Here is a 14,062-nt window from a genome sequence, read left to right as displayed (position 1 = left end):
TCCTGACTTCACTGGAACGGATCCGGGCTTCAGATGCACCTTCAACGGCTCCACCTTGACCGGAGGATCCCGACCGAACTTCAAACGGAATACGTCCTTGAACTCCACCAGTACGTCTTGTAAGCGCCGTACGGACACTTCATCCATGCCCTGGGAAGCGGCGTCAGCAACTTTGCTCATCAGCACCGTACTGACCGGATGGTCGTCGACTTGCCCGTCTGTGGGGTACGGGTCCGTACCCCAGTCTGGAGTCGCGCAGCACATCCCTTCGTCGTCGTCGATGTCGTCCACCAACGTCTCTTCCATACGGAGGGTTCGATGCATCGCCTCACCGGGCGTCGCGATCGACTGGTCGGCAAAGTTCCATTCCGCTTGCTGACGATGCGCGTTCTCGAGCAACGTCTTGTCGCTGTAACCCAGCTTCTGCATGACCGGCAGGCCTAAGGTCAGTTCCACGCCCGCCACAGCTTCGTCGACCCATACGCGCAACCCGCGCAACATCTAGGGTCCACATCCGGTCTTGAATTCCAAACTTCCGAAACGGACTTTCTTGGTCACGACGACTGGTCGACTGTCCGCTCCGTACGGCCGTAGGGAAAACGGTCCCATGGTTGTGATCTCTGGCGCAGCACCCGCTGCCAGTAAGGCCGACACGAGACCACCAGATGGCACCGACAAGTCAGCTCCGGAGTCGAGCAACGAAGCATTTACGGTCAACACACCTTCTACCGTAGCCACCAATTTGGCACGTTCCGTATGTACGGGATCCGTTTTCATTGTGGTCATACGGTGTCCATTTGCACGTCCACCGTCCCTTCGTCCACGAGCACCGTCGCTCCGTCCACGGCCGAGGATTCGTCCGTGTGCCATGAGGAGCTTCACTGCTTCCTCTTCGGTGATACCCGGACACTCCCGTACGCGATGGCTCGTAGATTTGCACTTCAGACAGCCATTCGCTGACGTCAGCCCAGGTGGCGCCTGGGGCGTCGTCGCTGTCGCTGGTGCCCGCGGTGTCGACTGAGTCGGAGCCATACGGAGTTGTGTGTACCTCCTTGGTTCGTCTTGGGCAGATCCGGCTTCGCAGCTGGCTTCGTATCTTCTTCGTAACCGACGAACCGTTCGTGCACGATCGCGTACTCCCGCAACCACCGTACGAAACCGGTATACTCCTTCTTCAACGGATTGTTGCGTGTCAACGTCATCTACTCAGTCACGGCACGATGGAGCGACACTGGCTTGACCGCGGCCGTAATGATCTTGACGATCGCTGGGCTTTCTTCCTTGATCACCCATTCCCGACGGTCGCGACGGATGGCGGCTGCCAGTCCATCCAACATATTCCCAATACGTGAGTCGGCATCATGTACGGACATGACAAACACAACAGCCGCCTTGATCCGTTTCTTGAGCGTGTCCAGCGCCCGTGGGTCGACGCCACACCTTGCCGGAACCACGCAACCATTCGGCTTCCGTTACTTCATACGGGTCCTTACCGATATCCCACTCAGCAATACGGTGCTTGCTATCTGGATCGATGCATACATTCACCGACATGACGAACGGTTTAGCCCCACGGTAAGGGCCGTTGTCTGGCTAATGTACAAGTTGTACGCGGCCATAAACGTACGGCGTTCCTCCTTGGTCCCTTGAACGTAGGATGTTTCGGGAGGGCCGGAGCGTTGTACAGATACACGTCCGTCTGGCCCATGTCCACGTCTTCCTTTTCCGTGGCCGGGACATCCGTAGGCGCCATGCTGTCAGGCGCTGGACCGTTCGGCCGTCCGCTCGTGCATGACTCGTCCACTGCCACCGGCTGTTGGCGTCCTTAGGTTGATCGCAACAGTCGCCGCACCGTCTCTTAGCTCCACGGCCTTCCGTGGTCTTGGAAACGGCCATGGAATACAGATCCGGCCATCGGACTTGCGGAGCGATCCGAACGGGATCCGTCTTCGCGTTCTTCATCGTGGTCGCTGCCAGGGAGCTGTTCAGGGCACGGTCGTTCCCAATCGGGGAGTCTTCCATGCGTACAAATACTAGCGTGTCTAAAGACAGCTAAATAATTCTTTGTTGTCTTGCGCCAGTGTTCACAGCCGACGGCTACCGTGTTCACAACGGTGACCTCAATGACAAATCCAAAAGTGAACTACATTATCAATCATGTCTTAGTTCTTCCTCACAACCAATCATCTGCTACAGTCTACCTCAGCCACTGAATAACTTGGTTGCGCAACCATCATGCACATCCCGACACGGATGTTGGTCATCGGCTACACACACTCACGCACGTGTAGTCGACACGAGGCTGACGCCGAGAACAAGACCGCACGTAGCGATTGCTGCAAAACCCAAGCCAGAACCACGCCGACAATGGCTTTGCAGCTGGCTCCGTAGTTGGAGATTTGGCTTGACCAGTGTCCCTGGTGCGTGTTCTGGGCGGGGTTGGCATCGGCATCGTGGTCGGTTTAGGAGTGGCTTCATTCCTTCGTCCACTGGACACGGACCAGATCCTTTAACTACCTCGGTATATCCCTTGTTTTGCAAACGCACCACTAACGTTAATTCCCACGAGCTTTTATACCTGTTGTCGTACAAATTCACTCTATTATTGGGAATTGCAATTATGTGATACCTTTGACCGCAAAGAAGTGGTCGAGTGGATGTTCTGATTCAAAGTACATATAGCATGCAATTGACTCCACACTGACGTAAATGACCAATTTATGATCACTGTACCAATTTATGATCTCTCCGTATCAGCCAATCGCGTCGCAATATTTTTTGGCGGCAAACCTCTCGTAAATTATACGCTCGAGTTTCAAATCCCAAACAAATCCCAATCACAGCTTTGATGGTCAATGACGTACTCCGGAGTACATGCTTGCATCTTAAAATACCTTGTTCACTGTGTCACTTGTCTATCTATTTCGAGTGCCATGGTTTCTTGTCGTTATTGGAAATGCGAGAGTTCAACTACTTCTCTTGAAAGCATAACCTTGAAAAATGATATTTTACCTGTCAACAACACGTACCCTATCCGCACAATTTGTAAGCAAGTTTCCATACATAGTTCAAGCTTAAAAAAGGCATCATAAATTGGTCTCCAAAAAAAGAGTAAACTTGCTTGGAAAGTCTGACTTTTGTACCTGAACTTAAAGGCGATAATAAGATGATGAGGTGAAAGCAACATGTTTCGTTGTCAACACTTTACAGAATGTGAAAATTGTTCCTGACACCGGAGATATGTGAATTCTTCGATGACGCCTTCGGAAAAGTGATCATAAATTGGTCATTTACGTTAAGCAGGTAAGCCCCCTACAACCCCACTCCCCATTCACTGTAAGCTTGAGAAATAGCAACTTCCTATTGACGAAAGATGTACGAGTGTCACTGAAATACTATGTAAAGTGTGCAAATGTTAATATTACACCCGCTGGTCCGTGTGGGCCGTCACGACGCAGGGCGGGATCTTGAGAAACTCGTCGAAGTCGTACTTGACGATCTTAGGGCAGCATGACCAGTGCTTTCCCGCGTCGCGGAACACTGGGGCGCCCACGTGGTGGGGGCACGCGCGCTCGTCGTTGTCGGCCACCACGTACTCCTTTTGGCACCCAAAGTTCACGCACTTGGCCTTGCCGTCGGTGCGCACGACCACTGGCTTGGGTTTCCTGGTCACAACGACGTTAGGAATGGTCAAGCGGGAGGTGAAAGGCGTACGGGACGGCGGTGACGGTGCTCGGGTTCTTCTGGTTATAGTCGTCGATGGATTTGACCATGGGAGCTGGGGCGGGCACGACGAGAACGGGGGCGCCAAATCCCGACCGCTCTTCCTTGGGCGGCGCGATTCCAGTGGTGCTGTGGAACCCCACGGCACATGGCTCGATCAGTTCGAATTGTTCCCAGTCGTACACGAGTTTCTCCGTGCAGCACTGCCATCCCTTCTTCGTGTCGTGGAACGTGGGCGGCTTCGTGTGGTGCTTGCATGCGCTGGCGTGGTTGTCCGCGGGGTTGAACTTGTCGCGACATCCAAAGTTCTTGCACTGTACCAAGTCCTTTGGCGCGGCACGTTCGCGCTCCTCTATCATCGCCATGCGTGAGAAACGAACGTGTCGTTGGAAACGTTATGAGGCGATGCCAGTACCGTCTGCGAGGTCTTTCTTGTGCTTGAACGTCGACGGCCCAATCTTGACGTAAATGTCGTCGCGGTTCTTGATCGTGTCGTGGATGGTCTCGTCGCCGCGGATCACGCGATTCTCCGTCCGTTCCAAATGGTACGCATTTGGATCGACCTTGTTCTCGGGCCTGCGCTCGTTGTACGTTTCCAAGAAGAACTACATGGACGATGCATCGTTCAATCACCATACTATTCATCGTTCGTGTACCTCCTTCAAGCGGTCCACGGTGGCACCAGACCACTTGGACGGAATCGTCAGCTTGAGGGTCAAGTGGTTGGCTTCGTCGCCTTCCTCGAAATGCAGGTAGATCTTCTTCAGCCGTGCGCCTTCCGGCACCACGGGCGTCGACTCGGCTCCGCCCATTTCCTTGTTCGAATTGTGGGGATCGACGGTGCCCACAACAGGATTAGCCAATCAGACGCAGCCAAACCCGGTTTTTCGAACGAATTCCGATCAATCGAACAATCGAGCGATCCATCAGGCATGGACGCATGAAGGGTGACACATCCATCGCCGCAGTGGCTGCATATGGCGGCACCATTCGCTCGCTCCATTGGCATCCACGCGAACACCACACTTGTGCGTCTAATGGTCGGCCCTCGTGTGTGTGCATGCTCGACGCTCGCGACAGCAATCGCTTGGTAGATAACCAGACATTTCCCTTTCGTGGCAATCCAACAGCAACTATTGACGTTTCACAGAGTTGTTGACGATGCAATCTAGTATGCCACAAGTCAAGTGCGAGGGTGTTGCTGACATTGAGCATCGTCCGACGGTGTTGCCATCATGGCTTTGCGATCATTTGACCAATGTTGAGTGGCCCATCCTGTTCTGTGATGTATACATCCATCTCTACCTGAACCTACAGTATATGGCGGGCTGGTCCCGTCGTTGGGTTGTTTGCAGTACTCCAGCCTTAAGACAAGCAACTCTCGGATGTGGATCCGACGATTAGTAGTTGCTAGTTTTGGTTGTTAAATAACGTGGTATTATGATCATTTTCGTTCGATGTGGCTACGATGGTGTTGGGCCAACTGCCGCAGTCGCGCGAGTTCTCGCGTCAGGTGCTGGAGCTTTTGCTGCTGGTGGAATCGCGAGTCCGCGGCAGACTCTCGGTTCGTGCGCTTGCGGTACTCGTCTTTCGACTCGCCTTCCCGCAGCGCGCTCTTGGGTTTCTTCACGGGCGTCCATGGCTTGCTCTGCAGGTGCGGGAACTCGTTCTGCAGTTGGGTGAGTTCATTCAAGATGAACGACACCCGTTTGTCTCGATTCTCGCGGTACGACGCGGCGGAGATGCGATTCTTCGTCTTGTTGCGGTCCATGCTGCAGGTGACGCCTTCGTCAGTGGTGGATCGTGGGACGATCTGGCGTCGCTCGTTGCGGCGGTCAATGGCCAAACGACGTCGTCGGGCGGCCTCCGCCTTGCGGTACTTGAAAGTTGGCTTGAGCATGCTGGTGTTTTCTGTGTACTCGACTTTAACGGGTACGTCGTTGTCGTCGTCGGACGGCGTCGCGAGGGTTCGACGACGACGTAGGTCCGAGTCCGTACTGTCCGTGGGGCTCGATAGCGACTGGGTGAGAGCCTCGGCATCCTCATCCATGTAGTCTTGAGGGAAGTTGGGATGCTCGATCTGAATAGCTACATCAAGGAGGTACTCCAAGCTCATGCTTCTCACGTGTGTGTCTCTGTCTGATGGGGTGCTGCGCCAGGAACGCTCCAACTACACCAGTTCGTTTTATAAACGCCACGGTATTTTTTTTAAGAAAATATATTCTTCCACACTTACAAATTTCAAATGAAAAAGCATTCGTATTGTTTTTATTATATGGGCAAAGTCATTGAAGTAAGCGAGCCAATCAACTCACAGCATCGGGAGTTCGTCGAAGGCCAGCCACGTACTTGGCGGATCCGCATACATTATCCGGCATGGAAGTGCTGCTTCCAGAATGTGCCAGCTCAAGGACAGCTCGGCAATGTGAGATAAAACGACCAACGTCACTCAAGGATCCACTCCGTGTTATGGTCAAGCGAATATGATCATCTCGAAGTGACTCCGCGACTCTTGGCTCCGAAGTCAAGATACATGCAGGAAAAGTGTAGTGCCAAACATGGTTGTGGATCACATGTATCATCACATATCGTCAGGGAACACGACTGGCGATAGGACCCCAAACTTGGCTCGCTGTCGGTTGAGGCGCAGCCTTGACATAAAGTGGTCATGTAGACGCTTTGTGACGTGTGTCATTTCCACGAGGACGTCCAAGGGCTTGCACCAAGGGGTCATAAAGGTGAAATTCCATTGCGAGCATGCCTATAAACGCAACGACCCCCATGATTCCCACGATCGCCAGGACCTTGGACAACAAGCATTCTCGGCCCCCATCAACGTCATCGTTGTCACTGTCATCGTCTGGCTCAAATGTCTATGACAAACCCAGATTACAACCGTCCACATACAAGATTCAGGTGATCTGCTGTACCAATGTCATGGCATCGTCGTCTACTGACGCAAGCATCCAACGGCGCGACGGCATCTCAGAGCAAACAAATCAGATCCTGTAACGGCTACTACACTCGACTAGTAGTACTTACTAAGTCGTACGAAGCAAAACGTTACTCCGGAGTACTATGATTTGCTACGGTACTACTGTAATTGTTCAACTTCAACTTGCATTGGACTTGTCATAAACAGGTTGTACGAACTTGACGGTATACGTATGTATGTCATGGCGACTCTAATTACAAAGTGTCACCGTATCCTGGTATGGTTCTAACTATGAGTAGTACAGTGCAAATCAAAACACAGATACTAGAATGTAGTAGTTGTACTTGGTTCGTTTCTTCAAGTTAACAGTGCCTTTATAGTCTACGAATGTTATCGATTGCTTGCAAGGGGAGGAGTGGTGGGAACAGCGGGCCGCGTCATGCCGCTGAGCTGGGGGAAGTAAGTCCCCAACCAGATCGTCAACGACGAGGCCGCGGCTTAAGGAAGGGTAGGGTGTCTCTGAATGGGGCGATGGTGCTTCGTCCCTGATCAGGTGCGTCGCAGCACATAAGGATGCTGCGCCACTTCTTGCAGGGTGCATCGCTGGTTGGGGTTGATGCAGAGCATCTTCTCGAGCAGGTTGGCGGCGTCGTCCGAGACAAAATCTTCGAGTTCCCAGCCTTGAATGAGCTTCTTCAGTCCAAATCGGGACAAGAACACGTAGCTTTCGTCCATTTTCGACGGCAAGTTGACGAGAGGCACACCCGTGAGGAGTAGGAACAAGATGATCCCAAGCGACCACACATCCGCCTTGGACGGGTCGTACGGCGCCACGTTGTCAAACACTTCCGGGGCGATGTAGTACGGCTTCCCAACGCGATCGATGGGACGGCTGTTGATGTCGACGGCCAGACCAAAGTCACAAATCTTGCACGTGTCGGAGCTGTCCACGAGGACGTTTTCAAGGGAGAGGTCGCGGTGGGCAAACCCAGCGGCGTGGATGAACTTGAGACCGGTGAGGATCTGCAAAAAGTATCGTTCGGCATGCATCACGTCGAGCTGTTTGTCGGTGGCGTCCTCCATCACGTCAAACAACGCGCCGCGGTTGCAATACTCAAACACAAAGTGGTCGTATCCGTCAGCGGCAAACATGGTTTGCATCGTGAGCACGTTGGGATGTCCGCCTTCTTCATGAAGGGTCTTGTTCACGAACTGTTCAAAGCGTGTATCCTCCAGCACCAAGCGTTGGCGCTGCACGGTCTTGCGTGACGCACTCGCGCCCTGGTCGATCTTCTTGATCACAACCTGCTCGTTGGTAGCGTTGTCGTGGCAGAGCAGAATCTCTCCATACAGCGCAGGGCTCAAGACGCGCTGTGTGGTGAAGCGCTGCTGCATGTTCATTTACGCTCTGGACGGGGAATTCTCGAATGAAGTGACGAGAGATGGGTTCTAGAACTCTTTTGAAGTCGCCACTTATTGTGAAACGGCTCGCAGATGAAAATTCTGCACTGGGCTTTTTTATACTCTATGTTTGTATAACCATACAAAACATAAGGTACATGAGTGGAGGTCGCCCGGCCAGAAATTAAATAAAGATCCCGTGGATAATACAATAACGTAAATAATGCACCTGTACGAAGCCACGTCGCAGATCATACCGGTTGAGGTAGTCTGTCCATTCCACTAAGTTAGCCGACAGGGCATCGAAGGACATTGGCTGGCCGTGGCGTGGCTAGATAGCGCCAGTGGCGCGGGATGTGACTGGAGGACAGCGACAAACCCGTCTGACATGCGTACCTAAACCGTCAAGCGAGCCGGCGGATAGAACATCGCGATGGCACACGCCCGCCCCTACGTATGTTATGTAACCGAGTTGACTGACCCTCATCGCTCTCACAGGCGTCTGTCGGCGCCGTTGCACCACGCCTGAAACCGTCAGGGTGCTATTTTTATAAAAATATCATCACAGTGAAATAAAAGGCCACACTGGTCGCATACATCTGGAGGTTGGGCTGGGCTGGCTGTGAGTTGTCACAGTGGATCGCAGGGCTTTCCCACGGCTAGTCAGCATGTCAAGTCTGCCTAGCGACTTGGGACAACACCACTATCTCCCCCTGGTCGGATTGTCTGTGGCTTTCCCCGATCTATGACATGTCACGAGGCTTTGCTGAAGATAAGCAAAAACGGTGGCTGATATTCCGTTGGGGTTCTGTGGCAAAGGACGTTCATGCATTGAGGATGCACCAATTCAGACCAACAACGATGGCGCCAGCGCAAAGTGCGTGCACATGGCAGCCATCTCTCCCCACGTGGCTTTGTGGAAAGGTCGCGGACACACTGGCATCGAGCAAATGAAACTGCTGCAGCTGAATCGCAGACGCTTTTACGCTCGTCTGTCGACCTGGGGCGACAACGACTCGACGGCGAGAGATTGGGCGCGGCGATGTTACTCAAACCGTCTGAATAATGTGATGCCAACCATGACGTTACGTGGCGTCACGCCCGTCGTCGTCGATCTGTTTATGATACTTACATGTGGAACAAGAGAGGGTACCATTGTGAAATCGTCTGGCTTGGGATTACCGCGAAGGGGTACAGTACATACATGTGAGAGGCCATTAGCAACCATCGTTGAGGTGTTCGTTTCAACAAGGAGTCCATTCCAAGTTCAAAGTATAGCTTTGAGGAAATGTTCACTTGGTCGCGAGGGCTACATAGTACGACCCTGTAGTACACTCCCAGCACAAACAGAATGCCAGTAGTGCATCAAACGTTGCTGAAGTCATGTGCGTATTTATCCTCTCCCAGAGCAACTGTAACGTTACCATCTCGGAGATGGGTGTAATCGCATGGATATTTGTTTGTTATGCCTTCTCAAGTCACGTAGGAAGCACATCGGGATAATGCTTGGGTGCTACAAAACCACGCATGGACAATATTCCAATCATGGTCTTATGAAAATGTGAGCGCGACAGAGACGTTTGTCGTTGTGGCCACTTCGCCTTGTGATGTGTGCAACGTGGTGGGCGGGCCTCTCCTACAACTTGACCTGAAAACGTGCAAGAAAGAGGCGGTTTCATAGGTTGCGACGTTTCAAATTTGCAGCAACATTTTCAACCAATGAAATACGACGACTGTACTTATATAAGCAATCTTGTCGAAGGTGGTGTTGACACGTTGTGAAACAACGAGCCTCCATTCGACGATACAGTATTGGGGCCTGCCACAACCTCTACAAAAGGCAGACCCCATTAATTGACCGCTCCTACGACGACCTATCCCCTTTGCACCCATTTTGGGCTGTTTTCATTGGCTATAATTCATTTTTCTCAGATTTTGAGAGCGATACAAACTCCAAGTTTAGGTTCTTGGTCGTTGAACAGGCCTCGTCTGGGAGCGGCACGGCCTACGGCCTACCTGCCGCTTTTCCCGACGAGAGGAAAAGATAGGAAGTCCCCGTGGGGCACGATGGCGTCGCGCCACAGCGTTCGCTTTGGTGCGAGTCGCTCTACAGTCTATCTACGTTACGCTACGTATAAGTCTATCTACGCTACGCTATAGAAGTCCTGGTTAATGGGGAAAAAGTGGGCAAAAAGCTGGGGTTGAACTGGTGACCTTTCGGACCCCATGTTCAAACCGCTAGACCACGATGGCTGGTTCTATTGGACTTGCTGTTAAGCTTAGAATATACAAAAAGAATCTGAGCACAATGAATTATATCCAATGAGCAGCGACCACGCCCACTATTACAGGGTTAGGTCGTCGTAGGAACGGTCAATTAATGGGCTCTACGAAAGGCGGAAGGCAAGCTTGGAACAAGTTCTAATTACTTCGGAGTATTAATATTATTGTGCTTTGCACCCTTTTTGGCAATTCCAGGGTTAAATTCATGGCTTAAAATTTTCAAGTAACTTGACTAAGGGCTGGGTGCGTTGTTTAAAGGTACTTCATCTAATCCGATGATGGGTTGGTTGAAGGTGGTTATACTGTATAGGCACTTTCGTAAAACAAGTTGTTTGCCGTTGTCATTCTGGCAAACAACTTGTTTTACGTCTACACGTCAAGGTGCTTGCCGCAATGAAACTGAAGCAGCTGTGGCCACATACATGACCTCCCATCCGTGATCATTACAACATGAACTACTGGAGTAATTTATAACGATAGGGATACCGGGGTATAGTTAGGCTAGTCGTCGCTCTGTCCAATGATTCAAAGCTATACCACACCGACAACACTTGATCTGTACTAACGTTAGCACTCACTGTACGTGGAAAGCAAGGGCGCGCTACAACTACATGATGTATAGTACTCCCATTTCACATCCTAATGTGGTGTGCATCGTGATGAACTGGTGGTTGCACTGCGTAAGTTGGCCTGATGCTGCAACTCGATTACATAGCGGCTAAAATAAAGTAAGGGTTGTTTAATTCTGCTGAAAGACAGAACTTGGGTTTAGCGTTGTTTTAACTTCAATCGGGCTAATATTATTTTAAACGTCTGGTTGTTTACAACGTGTTAACGCAGACAACGGGCAAATTACATGAAAAACACAATACTATTAATAGTAGCTGTAAGCCCATTATTTGTTAAACCCCAGCAAATTGGGTTTCGTGTAAAGATTAGGTACTGTACAACTGTACGTATGGTAGCCGTCAAAACAGTTCGACATGAGTTCCTACTAGTTGAAAGGGGTGCCACGACTGTTTCAAAACCAAGTACAGTAAGTACTGTGTATACTACTCCGGAGTAGTAGTAATCTCCCTCGTTTAACGTTATATGGTGCAAGTCACCTAAAGACTACAAATAAATGCCTTGACTTTCGACAACTTTGTATTGATATTATTTAGGAAAATATACCGTAATAACGATAGACCCAACAGAAGTTACGATTCAGATTTTCGATTGGTGAAAATTTGATCGAGTAATAGAATTTAAACCAACCGGCCATTTTGTACGGAGATATATGGAACCAGGTACAAAGGAGAATCAACTATATCTTGGTCTTTGTATACAGCACTTATCCGTACGAACGTTTTCATTGTATCCGGATTATTCACAATGTTTAACCTAATTACCAGGTAAAAAACGTAACTAATAATGATTTAACGTCAACATTTCGTGGGTTTAACTGAAATAACCGATGCGTTTAATAGTAAAACGTCTCCTCCTGAGGATGGCCGATCTGTAGTCTTTAGATGACTTGCACCATAAGTTGGACGTTTTCTTCTTTATACAATGCTCGGAAGTTTGGAAGTACCGCGCAGTGGTACATGAGGAGAGTCTACTGCCCAGCTAGAATGGCAGTGCAAATGTCGAGGTGCATGCAATTGAGTTGCTTAACACTGTAAACGTCACCGTTCGCTTAGGAATGTTGACGTTGAAGTTTACGGTGAGCGTAATCGTAACGGATACACGCCATCAAGTTTTGTAATCATTAGTGGGGCTTCCCAGACAAAATGGTGTTGCTTGTAATCAACGCACCTTGCAACTCCACACTGGCCCACAATTCAATCCCTCGTGTACATGCCACTGCCAGTTCTCCACCACCCGCATCCGTATGCCCACGTGCAACACCTCGTGGACCTCCCCGAGTCTCGCTACACCCCCCCGGCGCCCCCTGGGTTTGACGAAGACTTGGAAACATTCCAACGGCCATCGTCCGTCGAATATGGGCGCCAGCTCAAAGCCATGCTGTTTACCCTCGATCCGTCCATCATCCCCCTCAATCACGGTAGTTTTGGGGCGTGCCCAAAGCCCGTTCGCGCTGTGCGGGAAGCATACATGAACCTGCAAGAATTTGAACCTGTCAAGTACATGGATGAACTTGCCCCTCGCCTTGCTCGAGTGGCCCGTGTAGTTGCCGCGTACGTCCATGCCCAACCCAACCAGATTATGCTCGTACCCAACGCTTCCTCGGGCACAACCTGTGTGTTGAGGTCGTTTCCTTTCCCCCTCGGGAGTACCATTCTGTCGTTCAACCTTGGCTACCCTGCCGTCACCCAGCAAATGAAACAAGCTTGCGGGGGACTCAAACAGCATGTGATTCAAGTCGCCCCACCATTTACAGCGGCCAAAGTCGTCCATGCGTTTCTTCAAGCCCTGGAAACCTTTGTCAACGATGTCATTGGCCTCGTGGTGGTGGACCACATTACAAGCGAGAGTGGATTAGTTCTGCCCATTCAAGTTTGTGCAGCATGTACACAAATGTATGTATTCCTCACATCTTCACTGCGTAGGACATTGTTGGGCTGTGCAAAGCCCGTGACATCCCCGTGCTTGTGGATGGCGCCCACGCAATCGGTCAAATTCCGCTCAATTTGGGCGAACTACAACCCGACTTTTACGTGTCCAACTTTCACAAGTGGATGCTGGCCCCCAAGTCGGCTGCCTTTTTGTACATTCGCGAGCCTGAAAAGTACACTGTCCACCCCACGGTGATCAGCCATGGGCACACCAAAGGCACAAGCGCTGCGTTTGGTTTTGTTGGTACCATGAACATATTCAAAGCTTGGTTAACGTGATGTATTTGCTAGGCACGATGGACTACTCTGCGTATTTGTCGATTCCAGCAAGCATTGCCTTTCACACGAAGATGGGTGGCGCTGATTTGATGGCTCGCAACCACTCGTTGTGCGTGGCGTCTGCCCTTCGATTGGCCAAAGCTTGGGACACGTCGCTCTTGACGGAGGAAGTGGACTCGATGATTGGGAGCATTTGTGTGGTGATGTTGCCGCTAGCCTTGTTTCATGACCAAACCGACATGGCCAACGAATTGGAAACGCTCCATCTTGTGCTTCGACAGCACTATCGCATTGAAGTCAAGACAGCACTCGTGGACAGCGTGGTGGGCGTGCGCATCAGCAGCCAAATGTACAACGACCAAGCCGACTACAATCAATTGGAAGTTGCCGTACTGGACATTTTGACACGAGATGCCACCGACTTGGCGTTGTAGAATGCAACCTCGACTTACCATAATGTGGAGTTCAAAGGATTTGAGCCGCGTTGCTTTCAAATTTGACATTATTGCTGTTAATTCTACGATTACAAAAATTTAGTGAGATTAACAGCCGCTAATTTTGCAACTTGAAGTGCCATACGAAATGTCATTTGGTCAGTCTATTGTCGCGAAGTACACTTACCGAAGTGAAAGCAATCGAATCTGCAATCGCATGAATCACATGCTTCAAATGTCACTGTGACGTGAAGTTGACATTTTCAACTAAAAAAGTGCCCAAGACTGTCAAATAAATGTGCGACGTAAACGTATTGTTACAGAGTAGATGCCATATTGATTCACCAATTCCAAATCGTACTTTACAAACCAGCGAAGCCAAACCCTCACATGAGTTCGTTCACGACCAAGCCGCATATTGACATCAAACTACCGTCACGACGTCTTTC

General features: G+C 50.7%; 6 protein-coding genes across 6 annotated transcripts; 1 reads left to right on the top strand and 5 right to left on the bottom strand.

The window, feature by feature from the left end:
* Nucleotides 1-1,202: 1,202 nt before the first annotated feature.
* Nucleotides 1,203-2,022, bottom strand: H257_13085 (hypothetical protein; the record flags this gene model as incomplete). The annotated part of the gene is made up of 4 exons (XM_009840511.1): nucleotides 1,203-1,440; nucleotides 1,484-1,593; nucleotides 1,628-1,813; nucleotides 1,921-2,022. The coding sequence occupies 4 exons, from the start codon at nucleotides 2,020-2,022 to the stop codon at nucleotides 1,203-1,205; spliced, it is 636 nt and encodes a 211-aa protein (XP_009838813.1).
* A 1,321-nt stretch (nucleotides 2,023-3,343) lies between these two features.
* Nucleotides 3,344-4,571, bottom strand: H257_13084 (hypothetical protein). Its single transcript, XM_009840510.1, has 4 exons — nucleotides 4,380-4,571; nucleotides 4,139-4,328; nucleotides 3,715-4,075; nucleotides 3,344-3,665 (listed from the first exon to the last, which is right to left on the bottom strand). The coding sequence occupies exons 1-4, from the start codon at nucleotides 4,533-4,535 to the stop codon at nucleotides 3,422-3,424; spliced, it is 951 nt and encodes a 316-aa protein (XP_009838812.1). The 5' UTR covers nucleotides 4,536-4,571; the 3' UTR covers nucleotides 3,344-3,421.
* A 68-nt stretch (nucleotides 4,572-4,639) lies between these two features.
* Nucleotides 4,640-5,897, bottom strand: H257_13083 (hypothetical protein). The gene has a single exon (XM_009840509.1). The coding sequence runs from the start codon at nucleotides 5,837-5,839 to the stop codon at nucleotides 5,168-5,170; it is 672 nt and encodes a 223-aa protein (XP_009838811.1). The 5' UTR covers nucleotides 5,840-5,897; the 3' UTR covers nucleotides 4,640-5,167.
* Nucleotides 5,898-6,304: 407 nt separating this feature from the next.
* H257_13082 (hypothetical protein) lies at nucleotides 6,305-6,707 on the bottom strand (the record flags this gene model as incomplete). Its single annotated transcript, XM_009840508.1, has 3 exons — nucleotides 6,305-6,439; nucleotides 6,501-6,596; nucleotides 6,654-6,707. The coding sequence occupies 3 exons, from the start codon at nucleotides 6,705-6,707 to the stop codon at nucleotides 6,305-6,307; spliced, it is 285 nt and encodes a 94-aa protein (XP_009838810.1).
* A 281-nt stretch (nucleotides 6,708-6,988) lies between these two features.
* On the bottom strand, nucleotides 6,989-8,120 carry H257_13081 (CAMK protein kinase). The gene has a single exon (XM_009840507.1). The coding sequence runs from the start codon at nucleotides 8,057-8,059 to the stop codon at nucleotides 7,208-7,210; it is 852 nt and encodes a 283-aa protein (XP_009838809.1). The 5' UTR covers nucleotides 8,060-8,120; the 3' UTR covers nucleotides 6,989-7,207.
* A 4,052-nt stretch (nucleotides 8,121-12,172) lies between these two features.
* H257_13080 (hypothetical protein) lies at nucleotides 12,173-13,749 on the top strand. The gene is made up of 3 exons (XM_009840506.1): nucleotides 12,173-12,841; nucleotides 12,895-13,144; nucleotides 13,192-13,749. Exons 1-3 carry the CDS (start codon nucleotides 12,182-12,184, stop codon nucleotides 13,611-13,613), a joined length of 1,332 nt encoding a protein of 443 aa, XP_009838808.1. The 5' UTR covers nucleotides 12,173-12,181; the 3' UTR covers nucleotides 13,614-13,749.
* The last annotated feature ends 313 nt before the right edge of the window (nucleotides 13,750-14,062 follow it).

This window comes from Aphanomyces astaci, assembly GCF_000520075.1.
Source record: "Aphanomyces astaci strain APO3 unplaced genomic scaffold supercont1.45, whole genome shotgun sequence".
NCBI lineage: Eukaryota > Oomycota > Saprolegniomycetes > Saprolegniales > Verrucalvaceae > Aphanomyces > Aphanomyces astaci.
This window is presented reverse-complemented; position numbering and strand designations above follow the sequence as displayed.